General features: G+C 43.3%; 1 protein-coding gene across 1 annotated transcript in view; it reads right to left on the bottom strand.

The window, feature by feature from the left end:
- The window catches only part of ARMC9 (armadillo repeat containing 9), a 143,822-nt gene that overhangs the window by 32,649 nt on the left and 83,643 nt on the right, over nt 1-27,530 (bottom strand). The window contains exons 18-19 of the mRNA XM_063098022.1: nt 22,630-22,720; nt 18,290-18,345 (exon numbers count right to left, since the gene is read on the bottom strand). Coding sequence (XP_062954092.1) covers nt 18,290-18,345; nt 22,630-22,720 — 147 coding nt within the window. The remainder of the gene's footprint in view (nt 1-18,289; nt 18,346-22,629; nt 22,721-27,530) is intronic.

The following is a 27,530-nucleotide window of genomic DNA, read 5'->3' as shown; positions in this document are numbered from 1 at the left end:
ATGTTAATTAGAAAATACTAAAAATTGAACAATAATAACAGTACTGTATATCAAAAAAACAAAACAATTTTGGAAAAGAAAACAAAGTTGAAGGACTTATATTTCAAAACCTACCATAAAGCCATAGTAATTAACATCATGTGGTACTAGCAGAGAGACAGACATAGAGATCAAGTGAACAAAACTGAGAGTCCAGAAAGAAATCCTTATATTTATGGTCAATTAATTTTTTTACAAAGGTATAATTTGACAAAGCAATTCAACGGGTCAAAGCCTAGTCTTTTCAACAAATGATAGTGGGGCAACTATATATTCACATGCAAAAAGATGAATTATGATCTTTACCTCACACCATACACAAAAACGAACTAAAAATGCTCCTACACCTAAATGTAAAAGTTAAAACTGTAAAATTCTTAGAGGCAAACACAGCAGAAAATCTTTGCTTAGGCCAATGTTTTTCAACTGGGGATGATTTTGCCTCCCAGGGGTCATTTAGCAATGTCTGGAAAATGTTTCTGGTTGCCACAACTGGGAGGTGGGATGCAGAATAATAATCTAATGGGTAGAGGCCAGGGATGCCACTAAACATCCTGCAATGCGCAGGACAGTCCCCACAGCAAATGATAATCTGGCCAAAAATGTGAATAGTGCCAAGGTTGAGAAAGACTTGGTTGGGCAGAGCTCTTAGAATACAACAACTAAAACACAAACCAAAAAAAGAAAAAAGAGATACACTACACTTTACCAAAATAAAAAACTTTTGCACATTAAAAGACACTATTTAAGAAAATGAAAGGACAAGCCACATGTGCACTATATAAGAAATGTCTAGAGAAGAAAGCAGATTAGTGGTTGCCTGAGACTTGTGGAGGGTGGTGGGGCAGAAACTGACCACAAACAGGCACAGAGACCTTTTTTGAGGTGATGGAAATGTTCTAAAATTGAATCATGGGGATGGTATAAGTGTATAAATTTACTAAAATTCATTGAATTATACATTTACTTAAAACAGATGAATTTTATGGTATGAAAATTAAACCTCAATACAACTGTCAATAAATGTGAATGCACTAAAAAAAAAAAAAAAAAAACCACCAATCAAAGGCAGAGATTGTCAGCTGGATATTAAAAAAAGCAAAATCCAGCAATATCCTGTTTACAAGAGAAGTACTTTAAATTCAAAGACACAAATAGATCGGGCTGGCCAGTTAGCTAACTTGATAGAGCGTGCTACCAACACGAAGGTCAAGGGTTCAGATCCCCTTACCAGCCAGCCACCAAAAAAAAAACCAAAACAAAAATGAAGACATAAATAGATCGAAAGTAAAAGAATGAAATAATGTACGCCATGCAAACAGTAAGCATAAGAGAGCTGGAGGGACTTTTAACAGCAGACAGACAAAATATACTAGGGTCATTACCAGAGACAAAGGATATTTTGGAACGACGAAAGGGTCAACACTGTGGGATGATATAATAATTACAAAGTATATGCTTAAAACAAAAGAACACCAAAACAGATGAACCCAAAACTGACAGACTTAAAAGGGAAAATGGGCAAATCAACACTTATAACTGGAGACGTCTGTACTCCTCTCAGTAATTGGCAGAACAAGCAGACAGAAAAATCAGTAAGGATACGGAATAGTCCCAAGCATATAATAGGTGCTTGATAAATATTTGTTAAGTAGATGAATTCTAGCTAAGTCAGTTTTTGTAAGATTCCCAGAGCTTGATCCACTGGGGTGAACTGGGAGAAAACAAAAAAGTTACCACTGACTGAGCATGCACTATCTGCATCAGGCACTCTGCCAAGCACCTACGCAGATTATTTCATTAGCCCTTACAACACTATTCAGTTGTCAGATGAAATAGCCAGCTGGCTTTTCCCATTTGGTAAGGTTTAGCATAAATATCAATTTTGATTGCTAAAACTACAATTGGAAAAAATACCCTAGTTTTTGTTAAAAAAATTGTCTTTTTTCCATGAAACCATAAAAAGCGATTTTGTTTTGTACACAAAGACTATATTGATGTGATCTGTTCAGAGGTGAATCTCACTGTGGTAGGTTAATAGCCACAAACTCCTCCCGTCCCAGCAGGCACACCTTTCACAGCGTGGCTTTGCCACTCTCCCCACACCAAGTCTGTGTTTCTAACACCCCAGGTCTGGGCTACCCTGGTGACTCTGACCGGGAGAATGTGGCAGAAGGGAGGCTGAGAGTTCTTCAGCCTCAACACCAAGAGGCTCGGAGTAGCTTCCACCTTTGCGCTCTCAGACTTTGGAGACACCCAGCAAACTCACCGGAGGAGAGAGGCCACGTAGAGGGGAGTAGCAAAGCCCTGTGACAGTCAGCCAGCACCGAATGCTACCCCCAAGTGAGGCCACCTCGGCCCTCCGGCCCAGCTGACATTCAGCTGAATGCAGCCACATGAGGAGTCCAGCTGAAACCAGCAGAGGACCTCCCCAGCCAACCCACAGAATTGGGAGGAAAATGTTTTTTCAGCTACTAAGACTTGGAGTAGTTTGTATAAATTAGCAAAGGCTAACCGATATACTCACAAAGATAACACTGAGCAAATGAGCCAGACTCATGAGTACATCTTACTGTATAATTCCATTAACAAATTTCAAAAACAGGGCAAGAACTTGAGGGGGCGGGGGAGTGGGTAGGCATCTGAGTTACACAGGTGTGTACACTTTGTGAAAATTCTCCAGGGCTTGGATTGGCTGAAACCACCTTATACATGACTACGGAGGGATTCTCTGCAGAGAGAAACTACCCGTGCTCCTGAACGGCATTCCATCTGGAGCATTTACTCAGTCAGCGAATATCCATTAAACTACTCGTACGTGCCAAGTGCTGCGCTAGGGAGTAGGGATACTCTGGAGAACAAAACTGATACTGTCCCTGTCCTAGTGGCACTTACAGTTCACTAATGGAGAATAAAAGGCGGTGTGAACAGCAGCTAAACAAAAAATCAATCATGAAAGACAATGTCAAAATAATGCCAGAAAGTAGCACACAATCGGCTGCTAAATGAGTTGCAAAACTGATTCTCTGCAGCCCTCTCCACACACAGCAACATTAACTTTCACTTGTTTTTTCTGTTGCATGCAAACTCACTCTGCTTTTTCCTTTAAAGACTTGACTTACCCTTAGCAGCAGATCACAGCTTTAACACACTGCCTAAAAAGTACTTACTGACCGTCTGTCAATCCTGTAGCCCTGGTCATCCTACAAAACTGAGCATGGTACGCTGCTCATTTTGCTCACTATTAACAAAAAAATGCTTCTATTTCTATGTTTTATATAACAGATGTAGTCAATATTTTATATAACATGTGATACACACAGAATTTCGATTTACAAAATGACTCAATTTGAATAAAACAGACCCTAAGCCCTTAAACCAAGTCACAATGATGCAAGCCAGGGCCTCAGTCACTATGCAGGGCCCAGACGTCTTCAATTCTGGAGCTAGAAGGGACAACAGGCCACATGCTACTTTTTCTCCAGTCATATTCCCAGACCCAGACACTAAGCATTTCATCTTTGAATGCCATGTAATAGTGATTTGATCTGACAGATATAAACATATTTATTTATTAAATGAAAATTTTAAAATGAAATGATGCAGAATACACTTAAGTATTTATCAAGTAATTAAAAACTAGAAATATGCCTCTCATCTAAAATATGCTATTCCAAAAATCTGTGATAACAGAAAAAAGCCATGTACTGCTTTGGTATAATTTTAAAAAAGGTAGATAAAAGAGAAAAAGTTTGCTGTAGAGCTTTGGTTGACCTTTTCTGCATGTTTCCATGGATGTGGATGCAGGACAAATAGGGTCTGTAAATGCCTAGGTATTATGCATGTCTACCAGCCTCCCCTTGTTTTGAGCCATCTGATGTCTATTTCCATAGAAACCAGAGTGGAAACGAGGGCAGCAGCCATGAGTCAGCCCGTTGGATGGATCACCCCAGCCACGGTCTGAGAGCACAGGAGCCGTGTGACCAAAATAAACGAATTTAGAAGCTGAAAAGCAACCAGAAAAAAGCAAAAGCCTTAATTGGAAAACACTAGATTCTTTATTGACTTAGTTGAATAATGGAAAGTAAGCAGACATGAGACAGACGTTTCTTGGCTAATTAGGTGACAGGGAATTAAGAGTGGAGCCTGCCCCATGCCAAGCAAGCTGGCCACCAGCGTGGCCCATCACAGGGGATTATCATGGACAGCCGCTGGCAACTTCAGGTGGGTCAACAATCTCATGGCCGTAGAGAAAGGAGGCCCAAACCCTCCACAATATGTCTTGGCCTGTGACTGTAAGATCGCCTGGGGGAAGACCGGTCAGGAACTGTCTGGTTCCATGCCCCATCATTTTTGGTTCTAGCCAGATCATCCTCTGTGCCTCCCCATATAAAATCCAGTTTCACCCTACACATCATCTGACCCCACCACCAAACCCATGTTCCCCATTTTTGCTAATGGCATCACCATCCTCCCAGCTACCTAGGCTCATTATGAGCTTTTGGTTCCTAATGACATGCCCTGTTAGTTCCCAATGCCTGCTGGTCCCATCTCCAGGAGCACTCCCTGCCCTTGGCCAAGTTCAGCACCACTCCCCACTGAAGCCTGCAGCGCCAGGGGTAAGGGAGGTCGGGAGTACAGGCTCTCACGCCAACCTGAGTTTAAATCTTGGTCCCACCAATTAGTGCCTTGGGACCTTCAGGAAGTTTCTGAACCTCTCTAGACTTTGGCTTTCTCATTCATAAAAAGGGGCACTAGCCCCGACGTGGCGGAGGGGTGTGAGGAATAAATGCAAGAACGTTGGTAAAGCTCTCAGCCCATGCCTGCACACAGCAAACACTCAGAAAACACTGGCTGTGTAGTCATGCTAAGCTTTCTGGGTCTCCAGTTAGCCTGAGTGAACCCTGATGCCAGATAAATCTTCTGAAGGCATGGCTCTGTTCCCACCCCTCTTGGGCTCCCAAATCTTCAGTGGGTCACAATTTTCTGCAGCCTGGCTGCAACTCGCCCATCCAGCTCTGTTCCAACCCTTGCCCTTCACACTCCCTGAGCCAGGATGGCCGCCCTCTGCAATGCAGATCTGAGACCCATGCTCTAACACCTCTCCTATTTGCTAAGTTCCTGCTTTCATTTTAAATAAAAGTTCCTTTTAAAAGACTTGCAACTTTACCAGTTGGGGTGAATACAAAGGGGATCAATGTGAATCTTATGACCAGATGCCATGGTGGCGGTAATTGTCCTGGCTTTGGAACCCAGGCGGCATCAATGGTGGGATGAGGAAGCAGGAAAACTAGGAGGGGAGGTTTGAGACCACACAAGGTCCCTGGAGCTCCTTCAGGCCTGGAGAGTCCATTTCTGGGGGAAGAGGGAGATGAGGGCAGCACGTTTGGTGGGGCCAGGCTGTGGAAGCCTCATGTATTAACCATGTCTCTTATTTTCTCTATTTTGGTGCTTTGCTGCCCTTGGAGCTAGCCAATTCCCAGAAATAGTAACACCCCCTCTCACCCCCCAGCATGCTTTTCAAATGCAGACCACCAATGTAGAGCCCACACCCCAAGCGCCTCCTTTATTGAGCTCTCACATTCCTGGCCTCTATCCACCTACCCTAATCACCTCAGAGCCAGGTACCGACAACCAGGGACTGCCCCCAGGCCCCAGCGCTCGCTGATACTTTCCTGTGGAAACCATAATAAAGGTTCTTGCCACCTCTTCCTCCTGTCCCTCTGCCTCTCAGTGGACCCCCGTGCTTCCCCAGTGGCCCTGTGGTATGGTGTGCCCCCACCACTTGGGTACTGTGAGTAACGAACTATCTTTTCAATAGCAATTGTCTCCTGATCTATTAGCCTTATTGAGCCTCGAAGTTTCTATTAATATTCACTATATTTTAAAACACCTTGGAGGCCATATCCTGATCTAAGCCTCCTCTGTGGTGACCATGTTTCCACCAGAGCCAGAGTATGATGAGATGCAGAAACACCAGTACTTAACCTGGTTGCTACACAGCCAGGAACGGTGGGTCTGAAGCTGATAACAGTGGTGGTGGTGACGATGATGACAGTGATAATGACCACTAACATTCATGCTTTGATGTTGACTATGCTTTAGTGATGCTAGAACACAGGAGTTGTTACAAAAGCCACTGATTCAGAACTACTGCCTCAGCCTGCAGTATTATTTGGATAATAATGTTGATACCTAGGGGCCATGTGTTGGTAAAATGTATCTAAACAGTTCATCATATTAAGTTCTACCTTGAAAATTAGTGATACGAAAGAATTTTTTAAAGGAATACCCAGTTTTCCACTTTCTACCTTGATCCTTTAGGAAATATGATTTACAAAAACAGACTACCATCCTGTGTCACAGTCAACCACATGAGACTGTTACTGGCTCTGAGCTTTCAGCAGCTGCCTGAGGGTCAACTGCCGACCCACCCACCAGCCACGCCCTCCTTCCTGAACCTGACCAGCTTCAATTCCCCAGGAGAATATGTGCATATGCCAGTGGGCCAGGAGGAATGGCTGGGATCAAACAAAAGAGGATGATTTGAACTCACTGGCTGCCCCACCAGTAAGAAGGTGATAAGGCCGTGCCTGGCTGTCCTGGAGAGAGAGAGCAGATGTAAGTGATGTAATCAAAAACAGTTTCCAGAGTGCTGCTAAGTTGCCAACAGGATATAATCTTCCCAAGCCTGCCCCAAGTGCATCCAAGTCTCCTGCCAAGTAAAGCCAGGGTCGGAGCATCCTGAATACCGATGAAGAGTTCAACATTCCCTAAAGGAAGAAGGAACCAGACCGCACCCTAACCACCTGTCTTGTCACCAGGCCTAGAAGAACGAGCTCTTAAAGCAGGACGGATAGAGTGCAGCTGTTCCCAGGCAAAACCAAGACAGAGGGATAAGAACACCAAGGCAAGGGAGAGGAAAGTCAATGGCACCCTGCAGTTTTCACAGTGTCCTCCGGAGAAGCACCGTCGGGATCCTGATGCCCCAGTCCCTGACTACCTTCCTTGGGCCAGGCACCCTAGAGTTCCACATCTGCTCAGGCCACCCAGATGGTAAAAGTCCTGCTCTGTCTTAAGCTTGTCACTACCCCAGTTGTACAAGACTTTCTGCCCACATCCTTTGTGTGGGCACCTGTCCTTTGTTGTTGTCATTTTTATTATCTCCTTGCCTGAGTTCTTCATCCTCACTCGGAAAATCTTCTTAGTCTTGACTGCTCGTACAGCTCCAACTTGCTCCTTCCTCTCTTAGCCTTTCTTCTTGGACTTACTGTGCGCTCAAGAAACTTACAAAGTTTTCCAGCCCCCGTCTAGCTGATCCTGATTTCACCTTGTTGAGTCTGTCGTGCCATGTTTCCTTACAGTCTCATTATAACACTAATATGACCCCAATAGCTGTACTTTTCTACCTCTTGTCTCAAATTCTAAAAAAATTCTATTTTTACTTTCGCCATTACACTGTTCCAACTGTCTACCAATTAGTTTCTTCAAATGATTCACATCTGAACTTATTCATACTTGAGTTTATTCACATTTGAATTCATCATTTTCCAAATGATTTTGGACATGAAAAAAGGTAAATGGCATTGATTCGAGTCATACGTACTGGGTATTTTAATTAGACTTGAAGCACAGCATAAAAAGGCCTTAAAACAATGAGGACATACTATACTCATGGAATTGAACACTCAAATTGCAAAGATATCTGTTCTCCTCAAATTGATCTACAGATTTAATTCAGTCCCAATAAAAATCCCATCTAGTTATGGTTGGGGGTTGGGGGCAGTAGGAAAAGAGAAAGTTCTCTGGCTCATGGAAGGGAGGAATCTATTTCAAAGAAGCTGGGTGAAACCACAAATAAAAACCAAAAATATGATGAAAGCTATCTTTCTCTCAGTTTTATAGATGTCAATAATTTACCTTATTGTAACATATGTAACAGAACATATTTGAATAGCATTATAATATCAGTTAAGTTGGAGTGTAATTTTGAGACTAATCATTCAGAGTTTAATAAATAAACAAGATGTCATAAGTTCTTCAAAAGTGAAAAATTGAAAATTTGTTATAACTTTTCAAACTACGAATTAAAAAGCCACTGAAGTTTCATGACAAGTAAACAGGAATTCTCTGTACAATTTTTTCTGTAAATCTAAAATGACTCCCCCCGCAACACAAAATTTTTTTAAACACAGCCACTGAAGAACCTTGCAGGGTAAGTTATCATATTGCCTTGACTGGAGAAACATACACAATAACCTTGTAGAGCTGACACTGCTGAAAGCCCACTGGATAGCAAGTTAGCAAAAGAAATCACAGTAGTGACACTTTTCAATAAAACAATAGCCTGTTGAAGGAAAGATTAAGCTGCAAACATGAATGCTGAGTTAATATCTTGACTGCAGAATTATGCCTGGACTTGCTATTTTGCTTGCATTCATCCAGTATCAACAGTACCTAATCGTCAAAGATCTTTTATGTAAATACTGGGCAACGAAACATAAGTGACACTGGCTAATGTATTTTAAAATGTCAGATACCTTTATTGACTTTCATAGTTTATCCTGAAACAACTGTACTGACATTTGCACTGATGGTTCAAAGCCAATGATGGGTAAAACCATTTATGCCTTAGCACAAATCAGAGCAGTCCCACCAAACCCTGGTATGAGTCACACTATATTCTTCACTGCTACCTCAGACAGATAGACAGACAGACAGACAGACAGACAGACAGACGATTGATAGATGAAAGACAGGCAGATGATAGGTACATAGATAGAGTTTCATTTAAGAATGCTCTTGATGAAGCAGCAGGAATTGATTTTATTAAACCTTGACCCTTGTGGCCTATCTTTTTAACATTCTGTGTAACAAAATGGAATGTACAGATAAAGCACTTTGGCTATAGTAAAGCACGAGATTATATTGAGGAAAAGCACTTCTGAGACTATTTCAGTGGTGAGCTGAACCAGCGCTTTTTTTCAAGGAACACCATTTTTACTTGAAAGAATGACTGACAGACAAACTATGGTTATTCAGACTTGGGCACACGGCAGACGTTTGCTTGATAATTAATGAGGTGAGCCTGTCATTTAAAAAAAACAACAACTGGTAGTTGTTTTTTGAACTTTTAAGAGAAAATGAGAATTTTGAGAAACCTGAATCTGCCACTGTGAGCCTGACAGCTTCCCATTACCTAAAGATTTTTCTGAAGAGATTGCTGGCAATTTTTTTGATGTTGTATAATCAAATGTATCAACATTTGGAAGAACTGCAAAACTTGGTAAAACCGATATTTTCCAAATGACCAATCCGCAATGATACAAAACTGTGCATGGATAAGAGTGTTGAAAGCCTGAAACAGGCAGGATGCAGCAGGAATTGGGAAGCAAGAGCTTCCCGAAGCCCACTCCTCCCCAACCCAATGAGAGCACTGGCAAAAATCGTCAAAATCAACTTTTTCCCATTGATTGTCAAACTTCAGTTTCAAGTTTTTCCGAAAATTAACCAAGGCTTGCAACAATCTCGGGAGTATTTATTCAAGAAAACCAGCTAACTCAGTATTTAAACTTGCCCTTCGCCATCCCCCTCTCTTCAGCTCCACGGCAGCCATGAAAACCAACAGCCTTTTACTCAGGGTGCAAACCAGCAGCCTGGCAGTTACTGGAGGGAACAGAACAGACTTTGAGCTCCCTAGAAGTACCATTCACAGGTAACTCATATTACTTAATCTGTCTGGTAATTTCCTGGAAGCCCCTGTCACAGGGCTTGTCTTTATTTGGCCAATTAGCTTGCTCAGTGTCAATAGCCTTCTCCCAAGGGGCTTTGTCAAAAACACATTCTTAAATAACCAATGGGTCAAAGAAGAACTCACAAAGGAAATTAGAAACTACTTTGAGACAGATGAAAACAAAAACGAATCCTACCAAAACTTATGGGATGCAGCAAAAGCAGTGCTCACAGGTAAATTTATAGCTCTCAATTCCTACATTTAAAAAAATGCCTACATCAAATCAATAGCCTAACTTTATGCCATAAGGAACCAGAAAGAGAAGAGCATATTAAATTAAAACTAGCAGAAGGAAGGAAATAAGAAAGATTAGAACAGAGATAAAAGAAATAGAGAACAGAAAAGCAAGAGAGAAAACTATGAAACCAAAAATTGGTTTTCTGAAAAGATCAATAAAATTGACAAATCTTTAGCTAGACTGACCAAGAAAAAGAGAAAAGACTCAAATTACTAAAAGATGGGACTTCATTACTGACCTTACAGATCATAAAAAGGATCATATAGGTATACTATGAACAACTGTACACCAACAGATTAGATAACTTAGATGAAATGGAAAAACTCCTAGAAAGACACAAATTATAGAAATTACCTCAAGAGGAAATAAAAAATCTGAATAGATAGAACAAGAGATCAAAGTAGTAATAAAAAACTTCCTACAAAGAAAAGTGCAGGTCCAGATGTCTTCACTGGTGACCATTTAAACCAAATGTTTAAAGAAGAATTAACACCAATCCTTCACAAAATCTTCCAAAAAATAGAAGAGAAGGGAATATTTTCTAACTCACATTATGAGGCCAGTATTACTCTGATATCAAAACTAGACAAAGATATCACAAGAGAAATCAAACTACCTTGATATTTTTGAAGGTTAATTCTAGATGTCAACTTGGTTAGATGAAGGAATGCTGAGAAACCTGGTAAAGCAATCTTTTCAGGTGTGTCCGTGAGGGTGTTTCCAGCAGAGGTTAGTATGAGCATCTGAGCAGCCTGGGTGGGAAAGACCCACCCTCAGTTTGGGTGGGAACCATCCAATCCACTGGGGGTCTGGAGAGAACAAAAGACAGAGGAAAGAGGTGAAGCTCTCTCTCGATCCGCTGGAGCTGGGACACACTCTTCTCTCCTGTCCGTGGACATCACAGTTTGAGACTCTTCAGCTTTTGAGTTCCAGAACTTACACCAAGGACAACATCAGCTTCCCTGGTTCTGAGGCCTTTGGACTTGGACTGAGCCACGCTACTGGCATCCAGTTTATAGATGGCCTATCGTGGGACTTTTCTTCATAGCCACGTAAGCTAATTCCCCTAATAAAACCCTCTCATATAATTATAACATATCTTATTGATTCTGTCTCTCTGGAGAACCCTAACTAATACAGATTTTGGTACTAGGAGTGGGGTGGAAACAGAAGTGGCACCACTAGCCATTACCCCTAGGGACCCATTAGCAAAATTTTTGCTTCCTGTCCCTGAAACTTTATCCTCTGCTGGTCTAGAGGTCTTGGTTCCAGAGGGAGGAATGCTTCCATCAGGAGACACAAAAATGATCCCACTGAACTGGAAGTTAAGGCTGCCACCTGGCCACTTTGGGCTCCTTGTGCCTCCGAGTCAACAGGCTAAGAAAGGAGCTATGGTGTTGTCTGGGGTGACTGACCCAGACTACCAAGGGGAAGTTGGACACTACTTCACAATGGAGGTACAGAGGATTACGTCTGGAAAACAGGAGATCCCTTAGGACGCCTCTTAGTACTACCATGCCCTGTGATTAAGGTCAATGGAAAATTACCACAACCAAATCCAGGCAAGACTACAAATGGCCCAGACTCTTCAGGGATGAAGGTTTAGGTCACTCCACCAGGTAAAGAACCACGACCCGCTGAGGCGCTCGCCGAAGGCAAAGGGAATACAGAACGGGTAGTAGAAGAAGGTAGTTATAAATACCAGCTTCAACCATGTGACCAGTTACAGAAACGAGGATTGTAATTGTTCTCCCTGCTGTGATAAGAATATGTCTCTATGTATATACACTGTACACATATTAAGCAGTTATCTTTGTTTGTGTTCCTCTTGCTCTCTACCATGTACCATAAGACTTACTGACGTTATACCAGCATTTAAATGTCATTAACCTTACTTCACTGTATTTGCAATTTTAAGTTATGGGATATTGGGAGAAGGGCAAATATCATTTAAGGACTTTACCTTTTTCTTCTCGGAAAGGGATAAATGCGTTTCCAGTTGTACGAAGGATAATGTATCAAGTTAGGAGAAATTACTATATTATTGTACCATTTGAAAATTAAGTGTGATTTAAGGAGATAGTATGGACACCAAGTTGACAAGGGGTGGACTTGTGAAGGTTAATTCTAGATGTCAACTTGGTTAGATGAAGGAATGCTGAGAAACCTGGTAAAGCGATCTTTTCAGGTATGTCCATGAGGGTGTTTCCAGCAGAGATTAGTATGAGGGTCTGAGTGGCCTGGGTGGGAAAGACCCACCCTCAGTGTGGGCGGGAACCATCCAATCCACTGGGGGTCCGGTGAGAACAAAAGACAGAGGAAAGAGGTGAAGCTCTCTCTCGATCCGCTGGAGCTGGGACACACTCTTCTCTCCTGTCCGTGGACATCAGAGCTTGAGACTCTTTAGCTTTTGGGCTCCAGAACTTACACCAAGGACACCATCAGCTTCTCTGGTTCTGAGGTCTTTGGACTTGGACTGAGCCACGCTACTGGCATCCAGTTTATAGATGGCCTATTGCAGGATTTTTCTTCATAGCCACGTGAGCTAATTCCCCTAATAAATCCCTCTCATATAATTATAACATATCCTATTGATTCTGTCTCTCTGGAGAACCCTGACTAATACAATATTCCTTATGAATACAGACACAAAAATCCCCAACAAAATACTGGCAAACCAAATCCAGCAACATATAAAAAGGATTATAAATCACAATGAAGTGGGATTTATTCCAAGAATGCAAGTGAGGTTCAACATATGAAAATCATCAATGTAATACGTCATATTAACAGTATGAAAGAAAAAACCAAACAAATGATCATCTCAATTGATGCAGAAAAAGTATTTGACAAAATCCAACACTCAGCAAACTAGGAATAGAAGGGAACTTTCTTAACCTGATGATGAGCATCTATGAAAAAACCACAGCTAACATCATACTGAATGGTGACAGACAGAAAACTTTGCCTGTAAGATCAGGAACAAGACAAAGATGTCCACATTCAACGTTGTACTAGAAGTTCTAGCCAGGGTACTTAGGCAAGAAAAGAAAAGAAAGGAAGAAGTAAAATGATCTCTATTCACAGATGACACGAATGACTCAGATTTGTGAAGTTTGTACAGAAGGAGATTGCTGAGCATATGATTGTCACTTACATGGCAACCAACAAGTAAATGTCCATGGCTGACCTGACCTGGCACTTAAACCTATTTTGTTAAGGGGAGAGAATATTTGTCTAATTATATATTGGTTTTATTATAGAATAAGTCTTCTAGAACAGCACAGGAAGGCCTTTCACCTCCACTTAACAAAGCCGCTTGTGAGCTAGACACAGGGAACCTTGCCTTAATATGAAACCTGAACCATTTGGAGTGAGAACGTTGCTACCAGGCTCCTGAGCCCTGTGATCCACCAGTGGCCCTTTGGTAAGTAACATATCAAGTATGTACATATATACGAACAAATTGCATGAGATAACATGTTCCTTCAAAGCACTAGATGAGATGGCTGAACTCTTAAAAAGCAGCTGCCATTGTTGGTTCTCTTGTGTGTAAAGTCTAAGCTTGTCTAGTGATGGGTTTACTTCTCTGGAGGTTTAAATGGGTCTGGGGCTTTGTGGGCCAAGAGAGTATAAGAAACAATTTAGAAAATAATGAAAACACCTGTCCTTTGGATGCCTTCTTCTGCCTCAAATGTTCAACCTGTCCCTCTCACTTCCCCATCAGCATTTTGACATCCCGTCTTAAAACAAACAAAACAAAACAGAAACATCCCCTTTAGCCACCATCCACTTTCTTCTCCTGTGCACAGCAGAATCTGTGGGAAAAGCAGTGCAGTGAATTGAATTATGTCCTCCCAAAACTCACTGAAGCTTGAATTATGTCCCCCAAGTTTTATGTATGAGAAATTTAGCCCCCACTGTGACTGTTAAGACGGTGGGAAATCCTATTATGGTAATTGAAAGGTGGGGCTTAGAAGAGGTGATTGGATTGTAGGACCATGCTGTAGTGAATGGATTAAAAATGGTGGTCAGGGGCATGGTTCTAAGGGCTTTAAAAGAAGAGGAGAGTCTGTCTCTCTCTGCTTCCACCATCTTGCAATGTAAGACTCCCCCGTGGGTCACTGTTGCCACCACCAGATGGACTTTAGACTTCCCAGCTTCCAAAACTGTAAGCAATAAATGTCGCTTTTCTTTATAAATCACCCAGTTTCAGGTATTTTGTTATAAGCAACATAAGCAGACTAATACATGCGGTATATACTTATTAGCACCCTTTCCTCACCTCCCACCCATCCTCAACACACTCCAGTTTGGCTTTTGACCCATCAATCCACAAGATTGCTCCAGAGCTGACCTCCAGGCCATCAGTCCAGTGTCCTGTTTTCATTCCTCTTGCTTGACAAATCTGCAGCTCAGGGCCCTATTGATCAAGGCCTCTCTCTACTTCTCACCTACATTTCCTCCTTCCTATTCTCACCCCTCCCCCAGTTTCTAATGTCAACAAAAAGGGCGTAACTTTCCACACCTGTATACATAAGCACATATATAATTCATAGGCAAATGTTTATATGTTTGCTTTTGCTGAAATATTGTTCATATTACTTTACAATTTCCTTTTTTCATTTGACATTATGACTTAGACAGTCTATAAATCAGAAGATACATTTCTAGTTCTACCTTAAAACATTTTTTTTTTTAGTATATAAATGTATGTATATTCAGACATAACTGAGGTTTTTTTGGGTGGCTGGGGGGTGTGGGGAACCAAACCCTTGACCTTGGTGTTATAAGGCCATGCTCTAACTAAATGAGCTAATTAACTGGCCAGCCCCAGACATAACTGAGTTTCAACACATTAGATCAAGCGATTATATTTTTTAAAATTGGAGAGAAAAACAAGATTTTGAGTCTGGGGGCCCTCTTGAGAGCTTCCAGCAGAGCAGGACTAGTAGTAGTGGAAGTTGCAGGTACACATATTTTAGCTCAATGTGACAAAGTGAGTATAATTTACCCTACCTCCGGCTCTACCCCAAGAGAGCCATTTTATCTCCAGAGTAACTAAGCAGCTAACTGAAAACAGTGGTTTCATTATCTGTGTTTTGGGTCTAAATATTAAATTCAATTAATATTTTACATTGCTAAGCAAAATAAGGTTTGACTCTAACACCTTGAAAATAATTTTGCTGTCTCCTTCAGGGTTGTCAGTGACAACCAATTTCCAGCAACAGTGCTACTGTTCAAAGGATTCTTGGTACTGTAAGCCCCTGTCACTTTCTTTTTTCCCTCCAATTTTAAAAGACAGTTATAAAAGTAATGCCTGTCCTTGGTGAAAGCCGAGTAAAATCCAGTCACTATCGATTGTCCCCAGGATGGCCCTCGCTAACACTCTGTAATGTACTGTGAGGAGCCTTAGGAGGGAGAGCCTACAAACTGCTGACCTGAGTTCATCACAAAGCATCATGTTTTGGCCTAAAATCATTGATTCTTTCTTTATAATTTCTCAACTAAACTTCTAGAAATCTTCTGAAAATTCTACTTATCACAACAAATACTTTCCAAATATCAACCTCTTAAAATAAAAATCTGCAAGTAGCAAAAAGTCCAGAAAACTAAAAGACCACTTCTATATTTGTTCATTTATAGCAGATGACAATTGCTTCCAAAGGGAAATTTCTAAAATTTGAATTTCCATCATTAACAAGAACAGTTGAACTGTATGAACTTTTCCTTAAAATACAAAAACAAAAGGATTAATAGCAAATACAAAACAAAACAAAAAATCAAAACTGAAAAACCCAAAAGATTGACACAGGAAGGGAAAAAAACAGGTCTTGAAAAGAACTCTTGGACACAATGACAAAAAGTTACCGGGACTAAATAATTAAAATATTAACTTACACTATAACTTAGAAGAGTACTGAAAGGCCAGTCACAGAGGAGACTGACCACTGAGTTGGTGAGCTGCGTTCCATCCTAGGGGTTGGCAAACAATTGCCCCTGGGCTTTTGTATGGCCTGTGAGCTAAGAATGATTTTTAAGTGTTTAAATATTTGAAAAGAAATATTTAATGTGCTGTGGACTGATTGAATTGTATCCCCCAAAGTTCATATATTTGAAGCTTAATTCCCACTGTAACTGTTGAGGATAGGAAATCCTATTATGATATTTGGAAGGCAGGGCCTTGAAGAGGTGATTAGATTGTAGGACCATACCCTAGTGAATGGATTAATAACGGGGGTCAGGGGCATGGTTCTGAGGGCTTTAAAAAGGAGAATTGCATGAGAAACCATCTCTCTCTCTGCTCTGTCACCTTCTGCTGTGTGAGACCTCTGGGTCACCGTCACCACCATGAAGACCCTCACCAGATGTGTCCCTTGGACTTTGGGCTTCCCAGTCTCTGAAACTATAAGCAATAAATTTCGTTTTCTTATAAACTACCCAGTTCCAGGTATGTTGTTATAGGCAACAGAAATGGACTAATACACAATGATATATGAGAACTGTATGAAATTCCAATTTTTAGTGTCCACGGTTCTATGGCAGCACAGCTGTATTCATCCATTTGTGTACTGTCGATGACTACTTTGCTTACAATGGCAGAATTGAGTGGCTGCAACAGAGATCATGTGGCCTGCAAAGTTTAAAATATTTATTGTTTCCCTTCACAAAAAAAGTCTGTTTATCCCTTTTAAACCCCCGCTTAAACCAGATTTTACCTCCATCGACTCTCTACGTGACCTTAGGCTGGTCCGCTCCCCTTCCAGATCTACCTGTGTAAACAAAGGGTCCTGAGGAAGACGATGGCCAGGCTCCCCTTTGGCTGTCAAGTTCTGCACTAGTTCCGCAGGGCGGGAGGAGCAGGCAAGAGCAGTTGCTGGTGCCACCTGCAGCCCACGAGGAAAAGGACAGGCAAGGAGGCTGCCTGCTGAGGAACCATCTTTGCAGATCTTGGTATGTCTTCTTTGGTGGGGGCTGGGCTCTTAAATAACTACCACCCTCAAATGATTCCATTAATGAACAAAAACCTGAACAAAATTTACACACTTTTAATTTTTTTAATTTTATATTTTTTCTTTTAGGCAGCTGGCCGGTATGAGGATCCGATGACCTTGGTGTTATAACACCCTGTTCTAAACAACTGAGCTAACCGGTCAGCCCCACACTTTTTAAATGGATAGACCACAACTCCAAATAGAAATACATCTTCCAATATCCACTTTTGGAATGAATGCCTCCTCTCAAAATAGAATACATCTTCCAGCTTTTGCTTCAGGAGTAATTGCTACCCCCAAAATAGAAGGAAGGCAAGTCATATGCTACCACAGAGAACTAAAGAGGACAACGTGTCTGTTCTTTCTAGGTCTCTGAAGAAAGGGCAATAACAAAAGCCTGTCATCTGAAAACCCATCTACAGCCCCCATTTCACAGAGACTCAGACCCATTAACTTCTGAACCTTTAAGCTCTAAAACACCAGGCAAGCAGGTTTTGGCTGAGGAAACCCATGCCAAAAGAATGCAAATAACAGAGTAAAGCAGTTGATTCTGCCAGCTCTGGACCAGACCCAAGACCCTCACCCCAGAGATTCTCACCATGAGCCGACACGCCCAACATTCCCATCCCAGGGGAAGACAGGTGAAGCCCAGGCCCCTTCAAAGCAAAAGACTCGGCTGAAGAACTGTTATCTTTCAACTTCCCCCAGAACCCTAACGCTGTAAAATGCTACATCCGGGCTGTTTGCAGTGAGCCCACTGCAGGTGTGATACGGTCCTCAAACAGGACCTCCAGTCCTCCCAGCCCTGTACCCTCCTGTAGTTCTTTCCATCCCCCAGTCTGGGCTGGTCTTGTGATGTGCTTTGAGCAGAACGTAGCAGAAGTGATGGTCTGAGACTTCTGAGCCCAGAGAGGATTGGAAGCTTTCGCTTTTTCCCTCTCAGAGCCCAGTGCCAACCTACAAGGAAGTCCAGGCTAGACTACTGAATGACAAGGGCCACCTGGAGAGAGGCCTGACAGGCTGAGAGGCCAGCCTGGACACTGAAAGCAGCCACGTGAGAGAGACCCCAAGTGAGACCAGCAGAACCACCACCCACAGAACTGCGAGAGATGATGTAGCAGGAATTAAAAATCTCCATCTGTGAACTAACTTTTCAAGGCAAGAAAGAGACTCAGAATAGTCTGACAGGAGTTCTTCATGTGGTGTCAAGAGCCTCCAACTTACTTCATCATCTTCCTCTTCATCATCATCAGATTCAAGGACACCGTCCACGAGCTCTTCTATAAAGAAAAAAATCGATAAATAACTGTGAACACAGCAGGAGCTTGGCCAACGAAATCCTTCAGCCACTGAGAGACCTGTACACACTGCAATGAGTTAGGTTACATCAGAATAACCAGCTGCTAACCGTTCCTTCCCATAACCATTTCAGCCACAGCTTGATGTCAGCCTAAGAAATTTTAAATAAACCTCTCCATTTTTATCAGAGCACATTTATAGTAACATGGGAAAAATTAAAAGCCAACATATAAATTGAGGGGTATGTGGGGAAGGACAGTCACACATGTTATTTAACTTAATCTTTACAAAGATTTTGTTGACTATAATCCCCCATTTTACAGGTAACCAGTGGAGGCATAAAGAGAATAAGGGACTTGTTTATGGTCACACTCCCAGTAAGTGGCAGCATCGAGTCTATTTCTCAACCCCATGACTTTCCATGCGGTCTGGGTGGTGGTCATGGAGGAGGGTTCCTGGAGGCTCTGTGCTTCATTGCTAGATCTTTAGAAAATGTACGAAGGAGCAAGAAGTTAGAAGCACAATGGACTCAGACAAAGAATGAGCCCCGGTTTTCTCACCTGTAAAATGGGGATCATACCACCTACTTCTTAAGGTTGTTGGGAGGACTTCAGTACCCCAAACGATGCACAGCGGGCATTACAAAGATGTTGAACACTTTCTCCTCCACGAAGCCATCCCTGGTCCCCTCGCTAAGCAGTCTTCTCTCCCTCCTGTGCACACACTCAGCGTTTCATCTAGAGCTCCTGACAGTCCCCTCCACTTCCGGATGGTCACTCTTTTCTAATGAACGGATGGCTGCTGACTTGTCTGGGTATCTTTCTCCTCCACTGTATGGAACTGTACTGGATTTTGAGTCCCTGGGGACAAAGGACCTGACTTACTCGTCCCCACATCCCTAATACATCTTCTCTACTATCACTCATTTCTTGAATTAATGACATGAAGGTAAAGAAAGCCTGAAAAAAGAAGAAAGGAAGTCAAACAGGAAGAAAGAGAAAAGGATGAAACGAAGGCCACACTTCAAGAAATTGCCCAGCACACTTATAAAGGTTGCAGGCAGATGCACCAAAGTTTGATCAAACACCAAACCACTTCCTAGGAGGGAACATGTAGAAACGCCAGGACATCGCATGCCTTCGACACAGCCCTCATTCTAAAGGGAAGGACTCCACTACTTTGCGGGACCAAGGCCAGCACTGTGCGAGGGCATGTACGCCTCCATGCCCACCAGGGCTGCACCAGTGGCATGGAATGCTGTCTAGTCCAGAAAGCTACTTTGCAGACATGAGGATGTTATGTCATTTTGCACTTCGGCTGAAGTTTAATTACCTAACTTCTAGTCCCCACTTGTGAACAGCTCACTCATCCTACCTTTCAAAGTGGTGGTGCTGCGGGTACTCTCCAATTATAAACCTCTCACTTTCAGATACAGAAATGCCCACTTTTTAGAATCTTGGCCATTTCATGTGGCCACAGACAGTCCAGCCACACTCCTCTTTCCCTGCCTCCCCCTGCCCAGGTCCAATCCCCCTGACTCCCTAATCTCTTCACCTGTCACTCAGACTCATCCCAGTACCCAGAATAATCCAGTCCTGTGAACTCAAGTACCTTATAGACCTTAGCTCCTCCTCTCTGGGATGACCATTTCCCATCCCATTCCCTGAGGTGGTGCATACCCATAAGGTGCCCTCCATTCCAATAATTAATATGGCATGGCACTGGAGTGGCCAGTGTCCTTCACTTCCTAAGGGCCAGCTGGGGAACCTGCTCTGCCTTGCTCCTGCCCAGTGACCTGGCTGGTGCCTCTGTCTTCTCTTCAGTGACTGGCTAGTATCTGCTGGTTGTCCTTACTGAGGGCTGCAGTTGTGGCCCAGGGCCGAGCCAGGGGACAAACCTCCCCACTGTGGCTGCTGGCAGCTCAGTCCACTTGTGTCACCAGGCTGGAATTTTCCTTTAACCTTCACCAGAGTAGTCTTTCCTCACCTGTGGAGTTAGGTTCCCAATATACCTGAACTTTGTACTTGAAGACCTTAAGGCTTTATCGGAATGGAAGACTGCAATCAGGCTTGCACGTATGAAAACCCACATATGTGTTTTTATATTCACTAAAATAAAACAAGAAAGCCAATACTCTAAACAAAAATGGCAGCAATGCCATTTCACATATCTTAAACTAGTAAACTAGCAACAATTCACACTCTGCTATAAATTTTCACTTGAGGATGAAGACTGGGATGGAAACTCTAGCCTCTCCTCTCCTACGTTTCCTTTTGATTTGATGCTGGTGGCACATGTCCTAAGTATGTGCGTGTGTGCAGTCCTCCATCCAAATGTTCAGACTTTTGAATTCTGTTTCAAAGTAACAGACTCCTGGGTAATCGTCTCTGGGGTCCTGCCACTGTCCTATGGATATGGAATAACTTAGGTATTTGAGATGACAGAAGACATATTTTAGGCACTCTTTATTTAAATAGGAGTTCACTGAGCTGAGTATTTCCAGAATACCCAGACTTATAAAGCTTTAGCTCTGCCCATGATAAGTTTTTGCAAAGCACGTCCCTTACAAAAGTGTAAAATGTCTCCTCTCTTATCACACTCCAGCATGCTGTCCAAGGGCCAAGTTTATGTAAGAGAAAGAGACGTTTTTTGGGCCAGAGAGCAAAGGGGCCTGCATCCTGCTTCTTGGCTGCCAAAGAGGAGGAAAGAATGACAAGGAAATGGATGTGGGTGTGGTTCAACAGACAAACACACAGGCAGCCTTGAAGAAGATTCCTAACACAAATGTGACCCTAAAGCTGCTGATCGCTATGGAGTAGGCAAGCAACAACTACCCCTCCCCTTCTCTGCACCCCGCCCCCCACCCCTGCTGGCCGCACAGTGCCCTACCCAGAGAAGGTAGGGGAGCAAGCTCAGCCAGGACTGAGGCTAAGGTTTTATTTCATTTTATTCTTTTTAATATACCAGAATGGGGGCCCAGAGTCAGAAATGAAATTGTTGCAGAAAATAAAGTTCTACTCAAAGCAACATAACTAGCTATAAAAAAGAAAAAGAAAAGCAAGTTCTATTATTCTTTGCCCACCTGAATTTGGGATGAATTATACTTGCTTCATAAAAACCAAAGGGGAGGATGTTCAAATGGAAATGGGCAAAGACTCCACGGCTCCTGGGCTGCTCTCCCCAGCTGCCTCCTCTCAAACAGAAGCCCCTGAAAACACTTCTCTTCTGTGCCCTGGCAGTGACGCTCTGCCTTGGCTGCACATTGGAGTCACCTGGGGGCTTTAAAAGCGCCTCTCCCTCAGAGATTTTGATTTCATCAGTGTGGGGTGCTGCCTTGAGGATTTAAAAATCTCCCCAGGTGACTGCCCTGTGCAGCACAGGCTGTGAACCAGGAGCTAGAGGAAAGGACACCTGTGGGCTTCCGCCATTTCGCTTTTGCTTAGCCCTTGGTCAATCAAGTGGCTGACTTGTGAGTAGAGATCAGGAGATTCATGTTTTACCTTTTGCTCATGTACTGAACAGGACTTGTGCACTTGGACTTGCAGTGATGTGGGCTGCTGGGTGTCATGGAAGAGCACGTAGAGAGACGTAAGTGACAACCTGGGCCCCTGCATGCCTGCAGTGCCAGGTGCTTCTGGCATGTGAATGGTGTTGGGAGTCCACAGAGAGAGCCAAGAGCTTCCCCACCACCCCTGTGCCATCCAAAGCTTCCCTGGCCTGCCTCTCCTGGTGATTATGGGATGTGGGTTGTTACAGTATTGGAGGAAGCTGATAGAAAGGGGATTACATTGCCTCCATCCCTGCTGCCAGATGGCAACATAAATTTATCTGGAGTGAATGAATAAATGTGGAAGGATGATGGCATCTTCTAAAGGCTGCTATAAAGACTGGCATCTGTTTTCATTATTTAATCTCCAGGGACCTTGGGGAGGCCACCCTTATTAAATGGGGCAAAATTCAGGTAGGGAAAGGGAAGGGCTGCATAAAGATAAACTACAAGGATAGGGAAGGGTTGTTGAAATTGCTTTTAAATCCTTTTTACTGACTATATGCCTAGGGTATGATAAGAGATTGTTAATCTTTGGACAATCTGGCCTTGACTACCTGATTGAACTTCTGTTAGTTCACTTGGGTCTCCCCACCTCCTTAAAGTCCTCTTTGAAAGAATTCTAAGGTATGACAAGCCCATCTGTGAAGGCATATATATCTTTCTGGCATATGTGAATGATTAAAAGATAGATCATAAATTCTTGCATTAAACTGACCGGAATTAAGCTGCTTGATGATAAATTCTATCTGGCGAATCATCTCAGCATTGCCTTCCTTGATAAAGCAGCGTAGAATGTCTTCCATTCCCTAGAAACATTGGGGAGAGTAACAGTTAACATTTCGGTGTTTGTGGGGAAACTACTTTTCAATGGGGTAGATTTACCTAATCTCAAAAAAACAAACAAACTGGGGGAGGGGGAGAGAATACGTACAATAAAAATCCTCTGCTTAGTACTAAACATTCTTTTTGTTATTTTTATAATTCACAGTGAAATTATTTTCTTCTTGGTTGACTATGACAATTATAACAGATTTAGCAAAAGAACTACTATAAAATTTTACTGCAAAGTGTTGCCTTTAGTTTTAACAACACGTTGTTTTCAGAGGTAGTTTGTTTCCTTTGTTTTTTCTAAGTTTATTTACTGCCCTCTGGATTTTAGGACCAAAAATGATCTTTGAAAAGTGGAACCGTACATTTAGAGAAGTAAATAAACAAACAGAACCCCTATTTTTTTTTTTTGGCAGTTGGCCAGTATGGGGATCTGGACACTTGACCTTGGTGTTATGAACCTCTCTTTAAACAGCTATCATTCTTTGTCTTTCAAAAGAATTATAAAATTGCTACATTATGCATTATTTTCCTTATTATGGTATACCGTCACCAGAACTTTCAATATTAGCTGACAGAATCCTAGGAAAATGTAGAGGTAAAATATTGACTTAAGCACGTGTCTAGTACCCCTCCTCCTCTTTCCTTGCAGGACTTGAGTAAGTGTGTACGTCTGGAGCTGATGAGGCCTTCCTTCTTGCCACCATGAGGGGAAAGTGTGTCTAATAATGAGCCCAAAACAGAGGAAGCAGAGGCCAGAGGTGCTGGCAGAGAAATAGATCTAGTGACATGTGAATCCTGATCAAATGGTACCTGAAGCTTACACTGAACTTTCTAGTTAAATAAGCCAGTAAATTCCCTTTTTTATGTAGGCCAGTTTAGAATAACTCGAACTGAATCAAAAAAGTGCCAAGTGCAACTTTGAACATGTTGAGTTCTCATGATCCAAAGCAGAGCATTACCCTCTAGACATGTTAAATCAGGATTCTAATTTGGATTGTAATCCTAGTTTCCCTGTGAATTTAATGTGTGACCTTACTCAAATTACTTAACTTCTCCCAGCCTGTTTCCTCAACTGTAAAACGAGGATGACAACTTGAGTTGACATGAGATTTTTAAAAGACAAAGTATGTAATTGAGTTATTGTTTATATAGATATATAGCTTAGTCAAGATGCATTGAACTGTTTATAAATTATACCTTAAAAAATAGCATCTAGTCCAATGGCTGGTACATAGTAGATGCTCAACAAATGGTCAAGATTGTGCTTGCCATGTCTGGTAGGGGCTTGTGGCTCAGAAGAGAGATCTAGTGACTGAGGCCAAGGGAGTAAATAAGATTCCCCAGTGACAGCAGAGAAGGGCAAAGGATTAGGACAGAACCTTAGAGAACAACAAAATTTAACTGGGAGGCAGAGACAGGCAAGCCTACAGAGGAGACCATGAAGAAGTGGTCTGGAAGGGAGGAAGAACTCTGGAAAGGAGGAGCATTTCAAAGAGGGCCAGCAGTGCCCAGGCTCCTGTGGGACCAGTCAGACACCTAACTTGTCTCACCAAAGGGACAGTCATGAACCAATGACTGCCTTACCCCTTCATTGCCAAGAGAGCTGAATTTATGTCTTTCTATCTCATAAGCTATTCTCTTCCTATTCTCCGTCCACACTCAAGGTAAGGGTCAGGGGAAGGAGAACATTATCAAGTGAAAGGAATGTGATAAACCCTCAGAATCAGTGTCAATGTCCTGAACATTTTACCAGTGAAATGAGATAAATTATTCATCCAAGCTCTCTTCTATGTCTTCTTCCATGATGTTACTTTTGCAAGCAACTATCTGCTAATAAATTTAAAAGCTCCCCTCCCCCAGAGATTCTGATTTAATTGGTGACATGATCATTTTCAAATGACATATGATCATTTTCATATGTCAATAAAAACCTTGCAAACAAAATTTAATAGCTATAATAATAATGGTAGCACCTAACATCTCTCAGTGCTTATTGTGTCAAGTGCTATTCTAGATATTTTACACATTAGCTCCTTTAATTCTCACAGTCCTATGAGTTTGGTACTATAGTAATCCCCATTTTACAGATGGAAAAAGGCTACACTGAAGGGTTAAGTCACTAGCCCAACAATATACAACTGGGAAGTGGCAGAGCAAGAGTAAAACACAGCCTCAGGCTCGGCAGCTCCCACTCTTAAGGCTTCACACTCCTGCCTCTCTTCTGACTTAATCATTCCTCTAATGTTGGGCATTTAGGTGTTTCCTGTTTTCCACTATGATCAATAATGCTATAATGAACATTTTGATTCATAAATTTTCGTTCATGTTTTGGTATGGAGCCCCAGAAGTAGAATTACTGGGCAGAAAATATAAATATTTTTGAAGCTTATTATATTTTTGCCAAATTGCTTTCCAAAAATGCTGTATCAATTTATAATCCTCTCAGTAAAATTTCTCCATTAATTTTGAAGGGCCCACACCTGATGGGTGCTGTGGACTGCAGTGAACAGGTTGAGAACCTGTCATGGATGATTGCTCTAGTTGTGGCTGATGAGCACCTTTTAAACAGCTTCTCTACATTGTGTTGCTTTCCCAAGGCAGCAGCCAGAATAGGAGCATTACTAGCCTCCCTTGCAGCTAGGGCACAGGCACACACCCTCAATTCTGCCAAGCAAATGCATCCACGTGAGACTTTGATTCGGAAGTGGGCAATGTGAAGAACCAGGCACATGGGGATACACAGCTTTTTGGTGGTAGACACCCAGCCCTCTGGAAGAGTGGAGACAGAGCTTCTGGCATTGAGGCCATGAGCTGTGGGCCCCAGAGTCACTGGTAGCATCACCGGAGCAGTTCCATGTAGTGTTTGGGCATTCCTCTGGGCTGGTGGCTTCTAAGCTCAGCTTCCTGGCTCTCCCAGACATTCCAGGAGCATTTATTTATTTATTTATTTGTTTGTTTATGCATTTACTTGTGTATTTGTGTATTTATGTATCATAGAGCAGATGCTTCTTCTGTCACTCTGAAATGGGCTTTGTGGAGAGAGACATCCTCTTCTTTTCTTTATCTCTGGTGGTGACTCTCCTTGTGTCAATGCACTCCAGTGGCTGGTGGACCATCTGCGTGGTGGTTATGGTGTCTAGCCACTTTCACGGCAGCCATGGTTACTCTGGTGGCTGTGGTGGGCCATCCACATGGAGGTGATGTTTTTGGCATGCTCCTTGGTGCTGGTGGTGTGCCTGGTTGTGGGGAGTGTCTGGTCCTCAACTCCATGCCTCAGGTTCCCGGGTGGGCCCCAAGGTGCTGGCATGGTGTGTCTGGTTGTGGGAGGGGGGTCTGGTCCACTTCTCCATGCCCCAGGCCCCCAGGCAGGACCCTGAGGCACTGGCATGGTGTGCCTGGTTGTGGGAGGGGGGTCTGGTCCACTTCTCCATGCCCCAGGCCCCCAGGCAGGACCCTGAGGCACTGGCATGGTGTGCCTGGTTGTGGGAGGGTGTCTGGTCCCCAGCTCCATACCTTGGGTCCCCGGGTGTGTCCTGAGGTGCTTGTGTGGTGTGCTTGGTTGTGGGAGGGTGGTCTGGCTCCCTTCTCCATGCCTCGGGTCCCTGGGCAGGCCCTGAGGTGTCAGCCTGGTATGCCTGGTTGTGGGAGGGGGGTCCAGTCCTCTTTCTCATGACTCGGGTCCCTAGGTGGGCCCCAAGGTCCTGGCACGGTGTGCCTAGTTGTGGGCAGGGGGTCCAGTCCCTGGCTGCATGCTCCGGGCCCCCAGGCACTGGCAGTGTGCATGGATGTGAGAGTGGGGTCCGGTCCCCAGCTCCAAGTCTCAGGTTCCCAGGCAAGCCCCGAGGTGCTGGCGGTGTGAGTGGTTGTGGGTAGGGGTCCTGTCCTTGGCTCCATGCCTCATGTCCCCTGGTGGGCCCCAACGTGCTGGTGGTATGCCTGGGACGGAACTAATTTTTTGTCCTTTGCTTACTTCTAACACAGCGGAAATTTCTCCTGTGGGAACCACACTTGAGCTGTGTTGTTGAGCTAAATTGCTGCTTTGCTGCTGTTTCCCTAGGGAAGGCTTTTTGTGCAGCTCAGGGTTTAATGGTTGACCTTATAGGTATTTCCGGCTCTCCAGATACTCAGTGTACCTGGGTTGTGTAGAAACTCTGATTTGGGCCTTAGTTTTTTCATCAAACTCTACCTCATGCAATTCTGCATTCCAGACCAGTCTCCTCTGAGTGGTCCTGCGCTGACGGGGGTTGGATCGGCTGTCCTTGCTGTGTCCCGGTGTTTCCCCCATGGGCCTATCTCCCCCACTGCCGTGCTGCAAACACTTCCCACGAGATGGGCTCTGAGCTGTCCCTTGCGTTGACTCACCAGCCTCTGAATGGCTCCTCCTTTTCACCTGTTCTGGTTCCTCACTCCTTCAGGGGTCCATGGGAACCCTATTAGTGGTCCTGCTGTCCTGGGGGCCAGGGCCACCAAGGTCCTCTTCTCCCCTGCCGCCTCCAAGTAACTCCATCCAAAGGGCACAGCTGTTGCTTCTGCCGGCTCCTGCTCCATGCACTCAGCAGCTCCAGCATTAAAGCAGCTGTGGCCCAAAACACTCAGAGCAGCTTTTTCTTTCTCTCGTGGTTTCTCCCACCTTCATGAACTCCATGGGTCTCTCCTCCTCTTCCCCTGAGCTCCAGCAGCCCCAGCTTGGCTGATGTTACATTTTTATAGTTGTAAATTGGTTGATTTGTGGGAGAGAGTGACACTGGGGACCGTCTATTCCACCATCTTGACTGGAACCTTACT

Source organism: Cynocephalus volans, chromosome 1 (assembly GCF_027409185.1).
Source record: "Cynocephalus volans isolate mCynVol1 chromosome 1, mCynVol1.pri, whole genome shotgun sequence".
NCBI classification, from domain to species: Eukaryota; Metazoa; Chordata; class Mammalia; order Dermoptera; family Cynocephalidae; genus Cynocephalus; species Cynocephalus volans.
The sequence above is the reverse complement of the archived record's forward strand: the minus strand, read 5'-3'. Positions and strand labels throughout refer to the sequence as shown.